This window comes from Mya arenaria, chromosome 3, assembly GCF_026914265.1.
Source record: "Mya arenaria isolate MELC-2E11 chromosome 3, ASM2691426v1".
In the NCBI taxonomy this organism is placed as follows: domain Eukaryota; kingdom Metazoa; phylum Mollusca; class Bivalvia; order Myida; family Myidae; genus Mya; species Mya arenaria.
In genome coordinates, this window is record NC_069124.1 from 20199999 (window position 1) to 20224291 (window position 24293).

A 24293-nucleotide genomic window follows, 5' to 3' on the forward strand; every position below is an offset into this window, starting at 1 on the left:
TTTTGCCGAATCAGCACAGCAGAACTCTGCTATCAGGTGATCCGAGCTGCTGTTCCCTGTACAAAGAGAAGGTACAACGGTCGTAGAGATACATATGAAGGCGCAGAAGGATGACAAGTTTGCTTGATCGGCACAGCAGAACTCTGTGTTAAGGGGATCTGAGCATTTGCTTCCTGAACAAAGAGATGAGGTGGACATGCTTGCAAATAAAACAAAAGAGGTGTTTCCGTGTGTGAGTATGACACGGGATTGTTTATACATCAAGTTGCAGTATAAAGACAAAGCATGTATCATTATAATATACATTTATATTATATTACCATATACTCGAATATTACTTGTAGTAATTATCTACTGAAGTGTTATTATATTCGTTGATGTGGTTCTTATTATTTTATGTGTACGCGTAACTCAATATCTGCCATTATTTTCGTATAGAATAAAGAAAGACGACTACCGTCGTATATCCTCAGCTTGTCGTACAAGCAGGCGCCGTTCTTGTCATGTTCCATCTCACAGCCAATCACTTCCATAGTAACGTTGTGGTCCGGAAAGATCGTCTTCACCAGGTAGTCGTAGGTCGTGTTCCTGTGACACAAAATAATAATTTTTTTTTTCATATAGAAGAAAACATGACGATATGGTCAAAGTCGGCACATGGATACAGGGCAATAAAAAGTAGATAGTGACAAGGGACTTTCAATTACAATTTTAAAAAAGGTAAATTATTAAAAATAGTCTATGAATAACATGCTACCAAAAGCAATCTGACGTTCTTCCGCCACCCGTTTTTTTTTATATCGAAAGGGCATGAAGGGACAAACATGTCACGCCTACGATTTCTACACTAAAATCGATTTAAATTTCTGCATTGCATGAGACTGCAAAAAGTCGATCACTTGAGTTGTATTCGATTTTAATGAAGAAAGAATGACAAATGCGTTTCAACTGTTCCACAGATAACCTGAAATCCGTCATATAGAAGGTTAAAATATTAAAACTGCATTGGTTTAAATACATATATAATTCAAACGTATTGACTATCTATTTTGCGAAAATTTAATAAACAGAAATGATTGCTCAACTGAAATAAATATGCTTTGATAATCTTTAGCACGCTTATATCAAGCAAGGATAAAACATATAATCAAACGGATTGTCTGCGTAATATATTATTTGAAGGAGATAAAGGAGCTTAAAACAGAAGAAAAATATCACACAAAAAACAACGCGTACATGATCGTTTTGGTGAATGTTCTTGTATGAGAAAAGACAATCAGCACATTTGGTAAAGTAAAAGCTGATAATATACGACAACAATGAAACTGTCACAGTATTTGTTCTGATTTCGAAAACACGACTTCCGAAGTTATGTTCAAAGTCCCAAAAATAATATACTAGGACCTATTGTCATTCGTTATGTCAAAATATTGACCTCATAGTTACGATGTAGATTCATAGTTGTGAAATTTCTTGTCAACTTGATCAAAATGCCCCAGCCTGGTGGTGAAACAAGTTTTTACGTTGGCATGATGTTGAGAAACAGTGTGGTCGTGTGTTGGGACGGAAACCGGAGTACCCGAAGGATACCAATTTCTCCGGCTTAGTGATTACACACCAGCTATCAAACTCTCAAGCCGGGAATCGAATCAGGGACGCTTTGAGTAGAAGCAAATGTGCAAACCACTGCGCTAATCGTACAACCATCTATCGTCAAATAACCGAGGATATTCGAATGTATACACGACATAAAATAGTAACCATGTGGTATGAATCAAAAACAAGCCCAGTTTGAAAGAATTTCATATCTTATGTCTTACTTACGGAATGTCGTCTTTGTTCATGTGAGCTTCGTCACAAAGATGGGAGAAGATCATCTATGAGTAGGTACATGGATAAGAAACATTGTCATTCAGTTCCATGAGGAGAAGGCGAAACATCTGACAATCGTTAGATAGTATTGGCGTATTGCACGGGTACTGGGTATTAAAATTGTACCGGCCAGCGGGTACCCGGATACCGATCCTTTATACTTAAATATATCACGTTAAAATGAACTCGAACGCATTTCAGTAGCCGTTGTGAAATATTGTTGCAAAGATCGTTGATCAGATCAGATTGACCATTGATTATTGATCGAAAACGAGTCAGCGTTATTGAAGCAATGTTATATTTATAACTTTTAATCCATACAACATTTTGTATGAACTTCCATATATAAATGGATTTGTTTTTATCATAGATGTTAAGTATCGAACCGTTTAATTGATAATGACAAAACGTCGGTTTTTGGACGGTGCCAGCTCAGGGCAGCGTTCATAGTAGGGGCAAACGGCTGAAAAGTTACAAACCGATTTACCGCCTGTCTCGGTCGAAGAAAGAGTGCGGTTTTTCAATTCTTAAAACACCAGTAATATTCAATAGCTTACAAGAACATTAATAATTATGCAATAAACCTATAATTCTAAAGCACAAAGGATATGTTTAAAATACATTACTTAAGAATGCATGATTTATTTTATCTTGATTTTTTCCTGCATGAGCTGACCGTTACATTTAATGACATTGGACTTTTTCCTTTTTTTTGGCACCAACCAAATTACTTGCTAGAATAAATCCGGACTCCAAGCTTTACTAGAATAAGGGCCAGTTTTATTAAACTTCGTACGAAGTCTGTTTTGCTTACGAATTTTGTACGATGTATCTCAGGCTGTTTAGCCGTTTTATTAAGAATTTCGTACGAACAAGCACCTGTTTCTTCGTAGATATACGAAAGCTCTTAGGGTGGCGTACGAACTTTGTAGACTAAAAAATGGCCGCCACAACAACAGAAATATTCTATATTGGCGATCTTTCATTTATTGTGGCGTATTTTAACAAAACCAACTGCCAATTTCAAGACAGAAGACGACTCTGTGGAATCTGCAACCCGGTGAGTAAATTAAAAAATATTAAAGACGCCGTTTTGACTATATTTTCAGGGGACGCAACCTCGCGCCAACTGTCAAAATGCTTTGAAAAACAAAATGCTCTTATTTCGATGCATTTCAAGATTTTTGTTGTTATAAGAACACTGGAATATAGACTGAAATACTATCCAACCATTAGACGCATGGTATTTGAATTTTACGGTGTTTTAAGTAAAACAAATAAGCTAAAAATAGACTGATTTTATGACAGTGTTTACACTAATCTGTCATTTCATCTGTCAAAGTTTTTATCATTTTTCAATAGCTTGCTTTGACTTATATTTACAAGATTATCATGTCTCTAATAGTGTCCAGAAATTCTAAATCAACATTGAAGCTTATAAATTTAAAAGTTGCCTGGGGATGTGGGAGGGGGATGGGTCAAAAAGTATTTTTTTTTTAAATATCCAGAGCAGCCAGAAGGTAAGCATGAGCTCTATTGGTCACAGTTGGGAGACTTGTTTGTCCCAAATTATTTTTTTTTTCAATTTTCTTGCGGTTCTGAAAACATTGCAGCTAGTAATGGGACTTGGACTCCCTGTTTGCAAGTTTGTGCTCTATCAACTTGGCTCACAGGTTCTTAGAACTTAAAATAACTTAAAGTTTGCAGTTGAATTGTTCAACCAGCTCGACAAACTGTTCCTGATGACTTAATTTGCAAACAATCTGACCTTTGTGGGTTAGTACTGGGACACACTCATGAACGGTATAATATTAGTACGGTAAACTGGGTGCAAAGGTGGGACAGGTTCAGATCTTGAACCCCACGACTGATGACTACTTGAGCTCAAGCAATGGCTTTATTAAAACAGAAACCACCTTGCATTTAAAGAAAAATGTCAACCATAGTTTAAGCTTCAGAAAGAAAACAGCCTGTTTATAAATAAATAGATTATTCATTTCAGATCTTGACATGGATCCAAGATGCTGATAACTAGGCAGGACGGATTGTTACACAGAACTTCAGGTTTCTGGATGGGTAACTAAATTTCCATATTTCCGGTTTACTTGTGTTATTTATAAGCAAGATAAAAGTAAATACACCGCAAGAGCGAATCAAGTTGAAATCGTGCATTATGTATGTATTTACAGTCAGTTTGTAGCATTTATTTTTACCAAATCTCAATTTAATACAAACTTTTAAGCTTATCATGCATATAGTTTGATGCACATTCTATAATTATAATATTAAAGATGTGCAGCATATATATGGAATGATCCACATCACTGGATACTGTATATATGTAACATTGCATGTTAAAATGCATAGCAACAAGTGATATAAGACTGCTCAAAAAATCACATTGCAAGTTTTCATATTTATTTTTAAAAATTGATGTTTTATGCATTTTTCAAAAACATTAATTTGCGACAGAAATATGAAAAACTGCGATAAAATCTTTTGTCAGCATTCTTGTATCGCTGGTTTTCAGATGTTTACACAAAATTTGCTCATTCCTGGACAAAAGATAAAATATTATTAAAACTTTTAATCTGTAAGAGTGCAGCCAGAAAACAAATGAAATAAAAAGGGTTTTTAATGATTCCTAGCAGATAAGTCTGTTGTCAAGGTATCATTATAGCCGTCTGTCATGTCAGAGACAATACACTAATGTTATTGTATTATATTTGTATATGATGTATAGGTCCTAATTATTAGGTCTATAAATCCGGCTTTAAGTGATTTTGAGTTGTGCCCTTTATTTAACTGAGAAAACAACTGATGTTTTATTATACATATTTTACAAGTGGATCTGTGAAATATTCTGTGACTGTTAAAAGGTGTAAATTTAAAATATTTTGTATATGTACTCAATTTTTTTTTTATCATTGTTTTTTTTTGCTCTTAAATAATTTTAGTTTTTCGTTTCAGAGACTCAGTGCCATGTCACAAATACTTCAGAATCTAGAATGAAAGATACCGAAAGAGCAATAGACTTTCCAATCTCTACAAAATTCATCTTAACTGTTTTTCAAGGTGATACTTGAGACTACCAAAGACTTTTCAAGGACAGAATTCACAAAACAGTTTATGCCACCATCTCATATCAAAGGATTGTGCTTGAGTTGAACAGCCTTCAAACAGAAACTGTTTCAACACCTTCAATGGATTCATTCTGATTCAGTTTACCCTTGCTGTGATCTGAGCAACTATTTACATCAATTCAACATTGTAAATTGTTTAAACTTGAAAATTCTGTCTTCGTGCAACTCACATGAATCTATTTACTGTGGACTTCGATGTTGACTATACAGGAAGAAGAGACCATCTTTATACATGCTGGCATATCTTTTAAAAAGGAAAAAATATTATAACCAACATAATACACTGTTATGTCATCCAAGGACTCAGCTACTGACTCAATTTATAAATACTTCAACGGAAATATGTCTCTGTCAATGTAATTACTGCTGTGCATAATAAGACATTTTTTATTATGCGCCCCTTCGGTCGGTACCGTCTATCGTCTGTACACCAAAGCTTGTCCGAGTGATAACTCAACAATTCCTGGATGTATGGTCATCAAACTTGACATGAAGGTTGGGCGTGACCTGTAGATGATTTTAGGGCTCATCAGGTCAAAGGACAAGGTCACAGTGACCTTGAATGGTAAATTAATTTTAAAGCTTGTCCAAGGGATAACTCAACAATGCCTAGACCTTTCGTCATCAAACTTGATATGGAAGTTGGGCCTCACCAGTAGATGAACCCTATTGGTTTTGGGGATCATTGAGCCAAAGATCAAGGTCACAATGACCTTGAATGGTAAAAGGTTGTCCAAGTGATAAATCAACAATGCCTGCTCACCTGGCCCTCAAACTTGACTCGGAGGTTGGGCCTTACCAGTAGATGACACCTATTGATTTTAGGGGTCAAAGGTCAAGGTCAAAATGATCTTGAAAGCAAACTCGACAATTCCTGGACCAATCATGCCATTCAGTCTGAATGGTTATCAAACTTGATATAAAGGTTGGGCCTGACCAGTAGATGACCCCTCTTGACTTTGAGGGTCATCAAGCCAAGGTCAAGGTCACAATAGCCTTTAATGCAAAAAAGATAACAAATCCTCTCTCAGGGATATCTCAACAATGCCTGAACCTATGATCATCAAACTTGACATGGAAGTTGGTCCTGACAAGGGGATGACGCTTATTGATATTAGGAGTCATTGTGTCAAAGGTCAAGTTCACAGTGACCTTGAATGCGAAAATGTTTCGAGTGATAACTTGACAATACCTGTACCCATAGCCCTCAAACCTGACTTGGAGTTGTGTCTGGCCTGTAGATGAGTCCCTTTCATTTTAGGGGTCATCGGGTCAAATGTCAAGGTCACAGTGACATTGATTGAAAAAAGCTTGTCTGTGTGATAACATGTCAATGCCTGAACCAATGTCCCTCAAACTTGACATTTAGATTTTTGTAGACCAGCTGATGACTCAAATGGATTTTGAGGTCATAGAGTCAAAGGTCATGGTCATAACACACTCTATCCTCACACTTTGAATGGTCATAATCTTAAAACTGCATCAACGGCATCCAATTGTCAGTGACTAATCAGCTGTCATTTCGGTCCATGCTTATTTCATTCAATTGTTCATATAATCCTGACAACATGGCGCTCAGGTGGGGGCATAATGTTTGACAAACATCTCTTGTTGATACTTGGCTCATTTTTCATCCTGCTCATCTAAGCCTAAGTTAGTGTTCATGTTATCTTTTATGACTGCCTGTTTATTGTACTTTTTATAAGTTATTTTCAATGACTTTTTCTCAAGAACCATTTGGCTAAGTATGTCTCCTCCTGAAATAGACTAATTCTTTTAGCTCTAGTTGTCTGTCTGTCCGTCTGTAACAAATTGTGTCTGCTCCATGTCTTTTTAACCTTTTGAAGGATTTGATATAACTTCCCACAAATGTACACCATATTGAGAGGAAGGGTTCATTATTAAAACTGTTGAGCAGTTTCTGAACTTGACTGTATTATATCTTGCATTTACCTCAAGCTGTTAAGTGAACAATATAACATTGACCAATACAAGGAACTAAACCTTCTAGGTCACCATTTTGGAATAAAGTAATACTTAAAGCTCATATTTCCATAAGAATCTGCTCATATACAGTTTAAATAGCTTATACAAGTATATCATTTCAACATAACATCAGATCCTCCACTGTTTTATGTTTGCAACATTTTTTTTTTAACTTTGATTTATATATCATGACTTTTATGAACAAATACCAAACAGCAACTCACAGATCTATACTCATTTGGGCAGAATTTTGTAAATCCAAGCATTGTCATTTGATATTCAATGCTTTTTGGCAAATTGGGGCATTTTCTGTCACATTAAAATCAATATTAACAATAAATCTCCAACTTCAATATTCTCGTATTTTTGTGCCCATTATTTGCCAATTATTTGTTTGTCTATTGGTATACATGTATGTTTATTCATACTGTTTTTCAAAATAACGAATTAATAAAATGTTTGAAATATTTTATTTGTTCATAACTTAATTAATATAACAAAAAGATGACGGCATTTTGTTTTATTTCACATCATGATCACTCATAGAGCAAGACTTGAAGAAGTATAGTGATATAGCCACAGGTGTTTGTCTGACTTTCTCCTACCCAGGAGGGCATGTGTTTGAATCCCAAGTTGGAAAACACAGTTCAAAGGTCAGTTGATGTATCCTGATTGCAGGCAAAGAGAAACACTCTTTGATGGGCACCTGTAAAATAGAAGATACATAATCTTTACTATTATCCATAAAACGTGAAAGTTGTTAGTAAAATAAAAAAAAGAAATGGTCTAACATTTTTTTCAAATACAATTCTTGATAATATTTCTTGTAAAAGTACACATTTATCTTAAAAGATAAAAAAAAAAAAAACACTACAGTACAAATTTGTTTTGTAAAAGCCATTTCTCAAATTCAAATGAAATGCCTGCTTTGACAGTGATATTTTGTATTAAGATTACATATATTTGTAAAAAATCGGTAGTTTGCAAGAAGCAGTAGCAAGTATTTTCTTATTTCATACTATGTTATAATGGCAATTGCATCTGTTTTTGAAAGACTGGGTCTAATAACACTAAAAAATATAATAATAATCCTACTCCCCGATTACTGTTTGCATAGTTTTTGCAATAGTTGGTTTAATCATACGCTGAAATATACAGTCATACCCAATGCTTTTCAGTGCTGCAACACTGCATCTCAGATGACTGAGCTTTTCTTTCAAAAGATTGCCTGCAATGAAAAACTTAATAAATCATATCAATAACAAACAAAGAGTATACTTTAATTGACAATAGGTCTACCTATTTGTAATGATAAATGTAATTTGTATACTGGTTAGTATATAGAATTGTATATTAAAACATATTTGAGTGTGTCAACTTACATACCTTAAGGAAACAGTTCAAGTAATATTCGCTAACTAAACTCTTTCTTAAATCTGTACTTCCGGGGTTTTCAATCGAATAGAACGAAAAATTAACGAACGTAATAGTACATTTACCTTTTGGGATATGATTATTTAACATGTTAACGCCATAACAATTATTATACACAATACAAGCGATAACAAATGAATATAGTTGGTATCGAAATGAGTCATAACCTGAAAACATTGCAACTTGACACAGGAAACAGCTGTTTAAACGGGTCAAACCATGCCGTAGCAATTGTAGTCGACAAAACGTTACCACCCACTATATTTATTAAAATAAATAGTAAATGTCTATTTTGATTATTCGAAAAGCGAAGCAGATCAAATCACTATTTGCGATTTTTTTAGTATACTCACATCAACGGTTTGTTTACATTTTCGTCCGATCCTTCCCCATTTTGAAGAGTAATTACGTACGAAAGCGTTAATAAAACGGTCGCAGAAATCTTCGTATGCAACTTCGTACGAAGTGATCGCTTGCTTAACATGCATTCATAAAAAAAATAGTCATACATGACGAAAGTTGGCTCTTGAAATAACCAAACTGTCAATAGTTGATAACAACGACACGATTTTGAAACCAGGCAGCTCTCCCTGTATATTTTTCTGCACATACACCAGAGGCACCGTCCTTCAGCACTTTCAGTGCTTTGATTGTTTTAGGTAACGTTTGTTGATCTTTGTTTCGTGCTGAATTTGTTTTATATTTATTGAGAAAATACATTGCACAATAAAGTGTTACTGAAACGGAGAGTAGGGAAAATCCTTATTCTGAACTGCACAAGAACTGCCTGATAACTTTACATGCGCTGCGAAAGTGGGATGTCCGTTAGCGCAGTGGTTAGAGCACTCGTTTTTCACCTAAGCAATCCGGGTTCGATTCCTGGCGTGTTCGCATGTGAGTTTGGTTTGTGGTCACAATTCCATAAGTGGGTTTCCCCCTGGTACGCAGGTTTCAATGTAAGACCCCACTCTCACGTAAAATCGTGCCAACGGGAATGATTAATATAATGTTGTAACAACTTGTTTCACAATCATTTTAAAATATATAAGTTTAAATCTAAGTGTTTTAGGCGGTTGTAAACACAAGAAATAGCCATATTAAACTATCGTAAAGAAACGAACCAATTTAAGACGTCAGAAAATTAACCTATAATATGCACATACGGGCCGTATGGAAGGTTGTAACGGTATCCTGGTGAGTAGACGTCTATCCCGCCCCATGTTGCGTTAAGCGTCTCGTTATAACCTGCAGAGGAAAATCAAGTTGCTTTAAATGGCAAAATGATATTAATAAATGAATCGTTTCCATACCATAAAATATATCTGGCATAGATAGTATTATTGCCGTCAAAAGTCTTGTATTTACAATTACGTATGGACTGTAATTTGCACTCCATTTTATGCAGTAAGAGAAACGCGCATACATTCGTAATAGCTCTTGTTTAAGCAACTAGTATATCGTTATTGATTCTGCAATTTGTATAAGCAGTTTTCTAGCACATGGTAAAATTCCATGTCATTGTTCAACTGGCTAGAAACTGCACTAATCGAACTGATAAGACAAACCTCTCTGATCAAAGGTTCGTAAAGGGCATTTTCCAGTCTCAATATCAGAATTATGATATCATTGCAAAACTCAATTCTCTATTGGTGGTCCATTTTTCAAGAACTAAAGTCAAGAGCATGATTTAAACCATGCGGTTTATGTAAGATCATTTGATAATTTTGCGCTTTCTGCTATTAAATACACGGTTACAACATTGTTATCAGAAATTAATATTTTCCATCAGTGAATTATTTAGTAAGTAGTTAAATTTTATCAGTCAAAACTGATGTTTGTTATACATGTGCATGTATTAATTTTGAATAATAGTGTCACTTTAAGGTATGTTTAGTAATCGCGCTTACGTCTCCGCCACCGGTGGGATTCACATTTAATCATTTAGAGAGCCACTGACGAAAAGAAACGCCTATTTTCTATTTAGTTATTTATTAGTTTAATTAACTGGGTTAAATAGCGACTCGCGCATGCGCGCTAGCTAGGATCAAGTTATTTTGGGATCAAAACTAAAAAAGTTAAACATTACGACTAGAATGTTTAGAAGACCAAATCAACATCCATTGTCGCGTGTCGAGCCATAATTTAATTAAATGACAAATTCCATGCGTCAAAAATCGTTGTCTATATTTGGTGACATTTTGTCGGAATTGCCTAAATATTATCACTAGAGACGTCAGGGGTCAGATACTATACACGATGTATGGGGAATAATGTTTGTTTCACTGTTCGATCGCCATGTATTTCACAGATTGAGAACCTAAGGCTATAGTTTACGAGTGACGTAGTCATGACTTGAATACATTTACTTCTGGTGTTCACAAGGAGAACTATTTTGCGTTCTTACACTGAAACTTCCTATTTTTTCTGTTAAGGTTTTGCTTAAAACGGTTTAACATGACAGGAAGGTGTATTTTTTTCTGAAAAAACGCGCCGATTTGTATCCGAACATAACGCCATTTCAGAAATGACGCCGTTAAAATTGAGTGGCTGACGTTATATTTAAATCTGAGAGCGGGCTAAAATTTCAAAACAGTAAAAAACAGCATTTTAATAGTGACATTTCATTTCAATTTCTCTGATAAATCACTTGATAACACATAATAAAGTGTGTTATTTGTTTTGTTTTTTTATCTAAAATCTATGCCCCATATTCTTACGATAACAAACTATATTATGGGTGAACCAATGTACATTCAATATCGTATTAAGAATGATAAAGTGGGGTAATTAAAATAAATGTGGTATTATTTTCCTGTTTGTCTCTTACTATTGCGGTCTAGATTATTTTCTTTTTTTCAATATATTCTTACAGATATTCGGTAACGTCCCTTGACATTATCTGTACCCATGCCCCATTTATAGGAGTATTATCAAGTACAGGTTCGATAAGTCGCAGCGACATATGGGACTTTTTTCAAAGGGGGTTGACCATGTTATGGCATCAAACATTGTTATCGGTTTTTTCACAGTTTAGTTCTAGCAAATGGTCGCCAAGAGCAGATATGTAGCAACGATATAAATGGTCCTGTTGGTGTGTTTTAAAGGGGCTGTACTCCGTATGATGAAATAGTGCGAAAAAAAAGAGAAAATTGTCGAAAACTGACATAAACTTGATATCGATTTTTACAGTACATTGAAACTTACTAACTGAAGTACCACATAGTTTACAATTAATTTGTTTTTCGCAGTTTTTTCGTATTTTTCCATTAAAAAAGATTACTAGGTATGTCTACCTATATTATAATTCATTCCTTATGCGTGATTGGCTTGTCGATGTTATCACGTGATATTACCAAGTTAAGTATATGTTTTTAATATATCAATCGTTTTGAGTAAGTTTTCGTAGCACAGTGGTTATGATACAGGACTGCAATTTTGGCGACACCGGTTCAAACCCGGTCTCCGTCTCGATTTTTTTTTACATTATGGTATTTTTTTACAATTATGATATCAAAAAGTAAAACATTTTATTAAATTATTGTCCTGAGATTCGTTACAGAATTATTTTTTTTGGTTGCCAATCTGGTGTACAGTCCCTTTAAAGCTTCATACATGTTTCCTACTGTGTGTATGTAAAACGCAATTTGCGAAGACCTGGCTGTAATGCAAAAAAATCACCTTTTTAAACATGCTGATTTTCGGAAGCGTTGGCATTGGATTTATTTTAACTTTCTATTTGTTAATTGGTAGAAAAACTAAAAAGACTGACTCATCGAGTTATGTTATTTTTATCTTTTGCCTGGCTTTCGATGACTGCGACCCACAAGTTATCATGCTAGAGCTAACCGTTGACGTTTCATTAATTCCAGAACAATTGATGAAAAAGCCCATTATTTTTTAACAAATGCTTGAATACTGCCAACATTTTCAGATAATGAAATTGCAGATAGGCAATCATTAAGCTCTAGGCTAAATTATTTAGAATTTCAACTTTCGCGAGTGTTTATAGTCCCGCCTACTACCACTCATCCAATACACACTCCCTGTGTCAGATTTTGCGTTGATAATGAGGCAGCCAATGAGGTTGTATTATACGTCAGTTAGATGACCTGAAGTAAATCTGAATGATTAAGAAGAGCTCGTTCGCAATGCTCATTCTGCCTATTCTCAATCATTAAGATGTTACTACACGCCATCTCACTATTACTTAGCATCAAAATGTCGCCAATATGAAATATGTCAAATAGTTAAAGGGACTGACGCATGTTTAATAATTGTTTTCAAAAGTTGTTGTTGTTTTTTTCATGTGAACAAGTATAAAATAACAAATCAATAGAAAAATATAAAGTGTCGTCGTTGAGTGTCTCGGCGCAAAAATGTGACAATCATCACACTTACTGGGAGCAGAGTGTTAATCCCCGCTATGGATTTAAGCCCTGATCAAAATACTTTCGCTTTAGACGATAATCTCAAAATCGAAATAAACGCGGTAAGCGATACATGTAGCAAATACACATAAATCTTGCTTATGCATATGTACCGAAAAATTTCAATTTTATCTCCAAAAAATATTAATACGATTTTCTTTTTTTTCTTTTTTACTTTTAGTCCCCTAAGGTGTGAAATGGATATTAAAAGTAAATAATTTATTGATGTATGCATATGTCGCAAAAAACGTCCAGACCTACCCTGAGATCGAACCAGACATAAGGAAAATGTTAAATACATGCGTCGTACATACGGGCACTTTGTGATATTCATTTGACAGGCTGCATTTACTCCTCAATCGATCATAGACAATACTACTTCAAGTTACGAGTTTTGAACATTTAAATGATTGTTTTCACGGTGGCGCACTGTTTATTTAATAATCATTGTTCAAAATGTAAACTTCAAGATAAAAGAAACGAATAAAATGCACGTGGATCGGCACTCAACGCCAAACAATAAAAATGAACTTGTTAACTAAACAGACGTCCAACAGAGGAATGCTTATCAAGCTTTGTAAAACCAAGTATGATTTAATGCAAATCTTATGTTCGTACATTACAGTACATTAGAGTACAAATGTCTCCCTCCTGGATTTTCTTATTCTAATAATACATAGCGGATAATTGATTGTTTCAGTGTAAGATCGTAAATTATTTCACCGAGTGAGCACCACAACCACAAGATATATATCACGAGTGGCGTAGTCATGAGTGAAATATTCACTTTTGGTGTTTATGAGGTGAAATATATCGTTATCTTACACTGAAACAAGCATTGTTTTCTTTTTATAATATGCCTAGATTAGAGTTAAAAGTCATTACACTATGTTTAGAAAAAAGTGCAAAGTTGTACGCGCACGTAACGTCATGTCGGATTTGACGTCGTTGAAATTTTGTCCAAGCCCTGTGCGCGCTGACGTTAATTTTGAACTGAGATGGGCTTAATCTGATATTTTCATTGTTTGAAACAATCGGATAAAATTCTATGTCACTGATAAATTTCTAGAAGTCACCTAAAAGCATATAATAAAAAGTGTATAAACAGTGTGTGTATACCATGTGATAAATTACGTCATATATGCAACGTCGAAATAAGGCCTCATTTTGCCTAAAATAAAGACTTAAATCAAAGATAACTTTTCCTTTACTACACCTTTTTAAATAGAACAAAGTGCAGTCTATGCCGCTTAAAGAGCCCCTACTTTGCTTTATTATCGAAGTTTGATAAGGTGATTAGTTTCATCAAACACTTCGACAAACTTGTTTCCAAACTAATGTTTGACAGTGCTCCGTCAGATTGCCGTATTGTGAAAAGGTTTGTCGAAGTGTTTTAAGAACCTAAACTCTCAATCAAACTCTGGTAAAAGACCGAAGGTGGGGCTCCGTAAGCGGCGTAGACTGCACTATGTTTAGTTTAAAATGGTGAAGAAATAGTGAAGTTAACTTTGTTTTTATAAAGTCTTCATTAGAAGCGAAATATTGCCTTCCGACGTAGCATTTATGACGCAATTTATCACGTGTTATACACACACTGTATTAAGTCTTCGAGACGTATCTGCGCACATTTGAATGAGTGTAAACAGTAGAAACGTCTCCCTCCCAGATTTTCTAATTCTAATAATTCAATTTTATTAAGTATTCAATATGAAATATGTGGAGTATGTTGACAAAGCTCACCATGCGTTGTATTGGCCAAACATCCGAACAATACTGCCAAGGAAATCTGAATACACAAGCCGCGTCGGTTCATCCTGGGTACTTTCATGTTACTGGCATGGCTCGTTTCGAACTGAAAATCAATTAATACATTTATGATGAATAGGCTGATTGTATGTATTTTTCTTTTTTTGGGACGAAGCAGTAACAATGGAAGTAAGGAAACATGAAATAAATGTAAACCCCGGTGGACATTATCTTTCGAACAATTCACTTAAGTGTTTTGATAATAGTGATCATGCAATTCATTAAATATGCACTCTCACACCTAAGTAAGGTATACCACAATTATTACAATTGGTTTAAATTGCCGAAAATGATGTGTACATATCCAAAACAATGAATTGTATGAAGGATACCGTGTTTAATTTAAAAAAAAGATACAGAAAATACGGCATTTCTACCTCGTGAGACGAAAATTGATCACTGTGAATCTTAAAGGACCCACCAGTCACTTAATATTTGTGCGTTTTCAGCTGTTTAATAAACGATTACAGTCTTGTTATCAGTAATTATTTTTTTCCATAAATGCATTATTTAGCAATAATGAAAGGTTTAGCACTCAAAATGTTTGTTTGTTATACGTGTGTATGTATTGAATTTTACATACGAGTGTCACTTAAAAGAAAGGAAAATCGTGTCCCTTAGATAAAGCTCTTTACTTTATTTTTTTGCCAAATGTTGCTTAGTGCGAACAAATCAAACTCCTATGCTTAAATGCAAATTAAATGCAAATAAGTTTTTTCAACGCAGACAGCTTCGTTATACATTTCAAATAAAAAAATACATTTTCATTATTTTTTTTCGTGATCAATATGTCTCTACATCCAGTGTTAAAATATGTTTTTTCATGAAAATGCAATTTAATTCCATTACCTTAAGCCTAATGTATTTATGTCTACAAACATCTGGATAAAAAAGACATGAATTTATCCAGATCTGACAACAAACAGTTTTAAAACTCCAAAGTCTTGACAAAGAGTTTATATTGTATCGTTTTTTATGAACAACACAGCGGTTTCAATAGTTTTCTTTTTAACGAAATTGTAAACAAAAGCATTTAGATATTATGTTTTGTGCAACAATTATGATATGACAGATAAAATATTTCGGATCATGAATTCACTTTTGACAGCATGTTTGCTATACTAAGTGTGCCTTGAAAATGAGCTTGTTCAGTCAATATCAACATAACACCAATCATATTTATAATTATTTTCAATTGTTTTTTATTTTGCTTTACATTTAAAGTATCTTCTTTCACTGTTGATGTTTTCATGAACGTAAGTGAGAACGTAAGAAACCTAGCGTCCTTGCGCCGTAGAGTTGTCGGCCTAGCTTCCTAGCGGCGTGAAGTTAGCGGCCGTAGAGTTGGCGACCTAGCGTTATAGCGTCGTGAAGTAAGCGCCGTATATATGCAGCCTAACGACATAAAATTATCGGCTTGGCGGCGTAAAGTTGGTACCATGGCGGCTTTAAATTGTCTTTTATTTCAAGAGTTATGTCAAATGTTAGATATCAATTTTGCAATCAACAGAAAGTTCGCAGGCCGAGAATGCTCGCATCATTTTCTGTATATCGCAAAAATGAACTCCAACGTCTGTTTGTTCATTTGAGTTTATCAAGGTCTGCCCGCGCCCATTGGCTGCATTATGGATTGACCCCGCCGTGACGCCACGACTTAAATTGTGTTTAAATGCCGAAAGCGACATGAGATAGAAGTGACAGCAATTCGCAGTCAAAACCAGACATTGGAAGACTTGAAGAAACAGAGTGAGAAACAAAAGATCCGGGTGCTATACCGTAGCTCTTTGCGAAGAGACCTCTTGGTTCTTTAACATGCTTGGTGTAAAGCACCGATACACGGGATACAACTTTCATGGGTTGAACCCGTACTGAGTACACCACTTTTCAAAGCACAACCCTTTAAATGCCGAGCGTCAGACAAGGGAGCTACTTGTACCAACTTTTAATGTCTTTCGGTAAAACACGACCCGGGATCGAACTCACGACCTCTCGCTCCTTAGGCGGACGCCTTAACCACTGGGCCACGGAGACGGTTTGAACTCCAACGTATTTGGTGTTCGCACTTATATGACCCGCTAGCTCCGCCTTTGTGTAGTCACGTGGTATTGGCTTTGTGAATTTGTTATAAAGGCAAATAAAAAAAGAGTGATCTTAGTTAAAAAAAATGGAAAAGCACCGTAACTTGAACGTTTATGTTACTTTTCGTTTAAAATCAACAAATTGTTGATATCTAGAATACTAGAATTAGTTAAATATGTTTGCATAGTTCACAATTTACTTGGGATGACCTCGCTAAGGTTTTTTTATTCAGAATGACCAACAAAAGACATTTTGGTACTGAATTTGCTCGATTTGGTGTATAAAATAAAGAGCATTATAAAGAAAGAAAAGGAAATGCTTTATTTGTATTTGAATAGTGTCACATTTTATTTGTGTCCTGAACAGTTGTAAGTACGATTTCATAGCTATTTACACATCTATTTTAAATTCTGGTTCATGACGTTAGCTTGAACAGCCTCCAGGCAACCGCAGCCAGTAAATGTCAATTATAGTAAATTTGCGCATGCGCAATGGGCAGTGCCATCTTTGAAAAACAGACGACCTTACGAAGTTTGAAGACCTACCAAATATGCTCTAAGAAAATAATTGTTTGTTTTCATCAAATCTGCTGTACATGATATGGAGCCACAGTAAACGGGGTAAATCCTCGATTGTCATTGGCCAACAAATAAATGCGAACACTAAAGTCTGTTATGATTCGAAACCAACAATAAACTAACGTTGTTAATATACTCAAAATAACACCCAGTAGCGATTATCAAAATGTTTCTTAAATGTCATCCCCATGTTGAAAATATGCGTCTGGTTTTCAATCGAAAACTGAGAGAAAACTTTCATTTAACAGAACCTAATGATATATTTTTTTTTCATTTCAAGTAAAAAGAAATGTAACAGCCGAAAAACACGAAGTTCGCGGCTCGGGGTTGTTTTCTATTTCAAAGCATTTGTTTACCACATACCACTAAAACCAATCTAGCCTTAATTGGCATCGTCATTATTAATAGACCAAGTTCACTTTGCAATAAGTGTAAAACCATCTTTCAAATCCTTAAAGGAAAATAATTATTAAAATAAATGACAGTTTAAAAGCTATCATTTGATTTATTTAACTAAATGCGGAACTTTTTCATAATCCTATGTGTGCTATTACAGACGTAAAAGATCTCAAAACACAGCTTATAATTTATCGAAACCTCATTAAGTTTCAGATAGGGAAATTAAAAAAATGATAAAATTGTTCATAAATAAATGAGAACCACCCTGCTTTTAAAACAAATATACATGAATTTTCTAATATTTTTAAGTGCAATGTTAAAGAAAATCATCAGGTTGTTTGTTTGTTTTCGTTTTAATTTGAAAATGTAACCCAGTTGAGTAGCATCTCATCACAAGATAAAAAACAAAGTATCACGAGTTTTGTTTAAAGATTGAGTTCTTGCGTGTATGTTGTATGAACGCAGTAGGGCACGCGAGCAAATTCCATACTAAATATGTATTCATTACGATTACAAATTAGTTGTATCTTCTGTAATTTAGTATTTGTTCTTAAAGAAATGTCACCGACATTATACGTTTGTATAAAAGAAAAGCTGATATTTGTAATGTCGTGTATCATTGGTTTAATGACGTCGCGCTAATCCAATAGGAGCGTATTATTGTAATAAACAATGACGTCATAACTCCCTGCGTGTTATTCAATTCAAACCTCCAAAATTATCTATACAAATGACTAGGAAAATGTAAATATATTAAAATGGAAATGAATATCTCCAGTACGCTTTAACAATCCTCTGACACCCGTTCCTTAACAATAACGTCGGTTTTAGACAGTACCCGTTTATCATTTTCCGTCCGTCCAAACATTGAGAAACGAAAACGTACTAAAGTACACGTTTCAAAAGTCGTAATGAAGGACTAAACCTACTAGAATCGACAACAAAAGCAACCGGAAGTGTTACATCTCGCATCGTTCATGTGCATATAAGTGTGCTTGATATGGCGGATATACGGGACATCTACCATGTTTAAGAGTGTTGTCTTTGTTTTCGTGTTCCCATATCGGAACGGTAACACGTAGAATGGGCGTAACCGTTCTATAACTTCCGTGTGTATAACTGTTGACGTATGACGCATGCTATTTATTGAACAATGTTCTTGACAACATAGTACAAGACGGTTACGTCACATAAAACTGCGCATGGTCTAAACAATACAATCGAGCTAATGCACTCGTGTATACTTTCAATAACCCCGATGCCGTAACTATTACCTAGATGGTGAGGCGGAAAAAGTATTGTGTATAACGCACCGGCGATAATTTTTCATACATGTCTAAATTGCCTCAGGACTTGTACCTAGACATCCAGACGTACTGCCGCCGGATGTAATGCAACTCAAACCTCTCAAATAACATACACAAACACTTGATTATATTCAGATATGGCGGAAGAACGTAATATGCTGCATGAGGACTTGTACCCGTTAAGCCAGGAGTACAGACGCATGATGTACGGTATGGACTTTAAGATGATTGACATGCACTAGGGCGTGACCAATGGTCTTGTTTGACAAAATGATGATTTTGATGATGATGCGAGATCTACTTTCGTATAATAGAAAAAACTTAACAAAGGATAACTTGATTAACGAATATAATTAAACCCGATAATGTCAAACATTTATTTTTGTGAATTGATGAAGGGAATGGAACTTAGAGTATTGAATAAAATAGTAGACGTTGTAAATGAAATATAAACCCTGCAACGATTTTGCCTTATCATTCGGACTCCGCTGACAAGGACGTGGGCATACCGTTGTTTCGTTTTCAAATAACCTTAAATGACAAATGTTTAGGGTTTTAACTGGTTTATTGATATTATTGGTAACTTGTACGAACATCCAAGCAACAAATTTTACTGATGCTGATTCTGTTGATGCTGCTGAAGATGATGGTGATTTATTTATTAAATCGTTTATTTATTGTTTCCAAAAAAACAAAAAAATGCTTCTGATTTTTTTTAATTCTAGACCCGGAGTCCGACATGCTGCTTAGCTTCATCACTCAGTCCGCCTGAGACAGCTGGGCTCCTTGATCACGTTTTTGGAAAAAATAGATATACTCGCTACAAGATGACGCTGGGTTTCTAGATCTTTCAAAACCGCTTGAATTGAAAAGATATCATTTTCATTGTCCAAAAAAAATGAAAAATGATATTCTGCAACATGGAAGATGACGTTTTAGAAAAATGCTAAAAATCCCTACAGTTTATCAATCATTGTTCCGAGAAAACGATTAAAATGCTTTGAAATATATCTTGTTTTCAGTGGCTTTAACACAGGGCTGCATACTTCACGCCGCTAAACCGCTAGGCCGCTGGGCTTCTAAATCGACTTTTTGTTTTCAAACCCGCTTGGATCGAAAAGATATTCCATAAGGGGCTAATAGTTTCGACTTATTTTTAAATTCAGAGCGCATCAGACAATGCTTTTAGGGTGCTAGGCCGCTATTCTTACGCCGCTAGGCCGCCAGGTGTAAGGTTAGCGGCCTGGCTCCATATATTTGTTTTTTATTTCCGATTTTGTTCGGGGTTCTATATATACCTTTTGGAAAAATGCTGAACATCACTACAGGATGTATTTTTTTGCATGAACAACGTTAATTGAATATAGCCTTCGAATAAATCGCGTCAAAACTGCTTTGAAACAGTGAACAATTTTAGGCCACAAGGCCGGCAGACAAGCAACCGCTTGGCCGCCAGGCCGCTAGGCCCATACTTCTCGCTACTAGGCCGCTAGACCGCTAGGTCACGCCGCTATGCTGACAGGTCGCTAGGCCGCTAAATTCACTTACATGACTTCATTTCATACACTTAGTAAAGCTAACTGTTAAGTTTCTCTGAAAAGAGAAATTGAAATAGAGTAGACATTAGTAAATGTATGGATAAAAAATGTTCCCTCCCCACTTCTTGAAAATATTCCCCCTAAATTTGCCCCGTCTGCGATTGATTTTCGTTTCTATTAGACAAATAGAACAAAGGTATGTAACAGCTTTTGTCTCTAAATAAATTATACACAATATAAATTGAATTGTCACCATAGGGTAGTATTGGCAATCTAATAATTTGACAGTATGACACACAGGCCATGGGAACATTTATTTTACCTGTATGAAATATACAAGCAATTATTCTAGAACTGTATTTATCGATACGGTCTTTTATGAATGTATTATTATGACATTGAAATCCATTGCACACGATACCAATTGAATTGTCAACAAAAGACACGACAACCATATGAATACCAAACCTCTTTCAGGATTAACGTTTTCCGACATACCGTCTCGAAATATCGAGCTGTTTTGTTCGGAATCTATTTGTCGCATGTATTGACATAAGGCTACACCATTTTGTTTTTAATCGTCGGAATTTTGCCGAGAAAAATTGGAGCGAGGAGGCGGATTCAAATTACACAATGTTTTCATTTTAATTCAAAACAGGCATTTTTTCGTATACACTTAATTATAAGAATAGTAATCTTGGACATTTATGACTTTACTCTCTCATAAACGTTTTCATTTGACTTGACTTTTCTGGTCCTGTAGAAGTGCCAGAGACATAATTATACCATGTGTCTGCCAATGGCGGGTCCAGAATTCTACATAAAGGGGTGTGGGGTGGGGGAACCTAAGGGGGCGTTACCTTTTGATTTGCGCCCCTCCCTCAGAACCTAAATTTATTTAGCTTAGCCGCTAGTGTTTGCATTGTTTGGTGCGATAGGTCTTCACAAGAAAATATTCTTTGTCATATTTCCTGTTTTTGTTTTTTATCAAAAGCTGAAGCAGTTGATGAAGTTTGTTAAAAATATAATATTGCATTTAATTTAAACAATGGGTGCGGTAAGTCCGACAAACGAAGTATCAATTTAGTGTGGCCTAAAGCGTATGCGTTTATTGATATAAAACCAGAGTGAAAAATCCTTACATGAACGCATTATTAACACTAGATTGAATACATCGTTATTACCGTAATTCTATTGTGTGATTTTTCACGAGGCCATTAAACAAAAGATGCTTTTATTTACAGAAATTTAACAAAATAAACAAATAGACAAAACCTACGTATTCAGAACAGAACTGAAATAACGCTTTCTCTTAATTGCGAACATTGATTTTGAAATAGTGATCGGACAAAAAATTTTTTAATACCAACAAGCAAAGCTATATTATATTCTCAGATATACAGTAGAATCCCGTTGGCTCGAACTCACAGGGACCGGCGAAAATACCTCGAGCCTCGGAAAATTCGAGCCAAGCGGGATTGTTTACCTTTTTGGTATAAAGAAATTTGTTCTTTACATCTAGTTCGAGGATTTCGAGCCAAGCGAGTTCAAGCCAACGGGGTTCGACTGTATAAAAATAGTTTGTTCTTCATATATACGCCGATTTTTTTTTTCTTTTAACTTTTCACAACAAAAAAGCTACAATCAATTGAACAATAATGCTAAATCATATATCATAATAGCCAACGCAGACGCTTTAAGATAAGTAGTTCTAGTTTATTTAAGAATGCGCTTTCTTATTATGTCGTTAATCAAATTTGAAATCCGACACCGATATTTCCACGTGTGGTATTTTAAAACAGTTCGATAAGTGTGCAAGCTACAAATTCAAACGCAAGTATTTAATTAAGACAATACGGATCGTAATTCATTTCATGCAGCTAATCTTTATGAAGTTCAACATCAAAATCAATTGAAACAGGTGCGAATGCGAGTTTGAAGTTTGCGCTATGTCAATTTAATTATGTTTCACCCAGCCATGGGGTGGGGTCGAGGGCGCAGGGGGGACCACTGGTGGTGGATCAGAGCCTTGTTTAGCAAAAAATGAAAAAAATGAATAAGCAATATTGATTCGGCTATCTAATAATTGGTTATATATTATGACTTAAACTTTAATCGGATCAAATGATTTTAGGCCAAAAATTATTTTCTCATTTAAAACTCTTTTGAGAAATCCTAAGATAACAACATGTAAGGTGTTTAAAAAACAACCGAAAATTAGAACGTTTTATTCAAATTTCTTTGGCTGGAGGTGTTTAGTCTATTCCACAAGTTTGACCAAGCCTCTATCCCGGTCCATATTGGTTTATTTTCAAAATCCCGCTCAGTGGGACTCGAACTCCTAAGTATCCTATATGCCCGTAGCACAAATATCAAAACAGCATTGCTACGTGAATGGCGGCTTAAAGATTCTCAAAGAGAATGAAATCGGACATAGATCTAACTTTTTCGAGTTCACTCCTCGATAACCAAACCGGACAATCGCTTTACCTCCGGGTACTCAATTAACCCCCCAACATTACGAGAAATCGAATGATTGTATAAAAAGTATACAATCGATGTGAAGTGAAAGGGTTTAAACTAAACTAATCATTCTTAAAAACACAATATATATAATGTAATATCCGACAAAAACACAACATACAATGTTTATTAATAACAAGATTTAGACATTGACAAATCTGTCCTCGACAGCTACATAATTATTACTTTTCTATTTATTTATGATTTAATTTTCCGATATTTAGCGTGGTCATTTTTAAGCTGTCATGGTAATCACATACACATGATATTTTTTCTAGTAGAAAAAGATCATATTAATAATAAATAAAATCGTACCAGTTTATAGTTTATCCCAGCAGTCACATGTAAATGAAGTCCATGCAGTAGCGTGTACCAATATTTACAAATAATAATCAATTCAAGATCATAAACAGTGAAATGGCTACTTACAGCAGGGAATGCTGAGCGAGTTTGCGCTGCTTATCAACGGGCCTTCTACTGAACACTTGAAAGATTCACCGCCAAATGGCAACCAACAAAAACGCGTTTCTATATCTAGTTTATGACCAGTGTTTTGGGTGATTATTCCTATTTCACACCTTGTTCAAATACTATTTAAGTTCTTCTGGTTTTATTTCAGTATATTTCTGTTTTTGAGTTTTATAGGTTTTCTCCGTTCAGAAATATTTGACCTTGTAACTCCGGCCGATATTTTAATTCGCTAAATAGACGTCAAATGGCAATAAATGTATTTCATAAAATAAGTGGAGATATAGGATTTCGTAATATAATTATGAGCTTTTTAAAACTATTTTAGAATTAATAAAATAGTATCATCTTCATTCTAATCATTAATATTTCTATTATTTTTTATGGTTATTATATACATCTTATATGTATTTATTATTATTATTATTATTATTATTATTATTATTATTATTTATTATTATTATTATTATTATTATTATTATTATTATTATAATCCTATGACTATTTTAAGTCTAAACATACTTTTAACACTCCAAAGATATAAAACTTACGCTCAAAATATCCTTATATCCGTTTCAGTTATTTCAGTTAATAATGACGTTACAAATTTTTCAATTTCTGTATTATATAATGTCTGCTGCTTTAAATCAAAATAACGTGTACATAACTCACGTGACAAGAATAGATTCTTTGATTGGCTGTGCAAATATCACTCTGCTGTTTTGCTGCGCAA

General features: G+C 34.8%; 1 protein-coding gene across 1 annotated transcript; it reads right to left on the minus strand.

Moving 5' to 3' along the window:
* Positions 1-32: 32 nt before the first annotated feature.
* LOC128225797 (uncharacterized) lies at positions 33-23533 on the minus strand. Its single transcript, XM_052935695.1, has 5 exons — positions 23408-23533; positions 14603-14714; positions 9599-9680; positions 405-588; positions 33-173 (listed from the first exon to the last, which is right to left on the minus strand). Exons 2-5 carry the CDS (start codon positions 14688-14690, stop codon positions 33-35), a joined length of 495 nt encoding a protein of 164 aa, XP_052791655.1. The 5' UTR covers positions 14691-14714; positions 23408-23533.
* Positions 23534-24293: the final 760 nt, after the last annotated feature.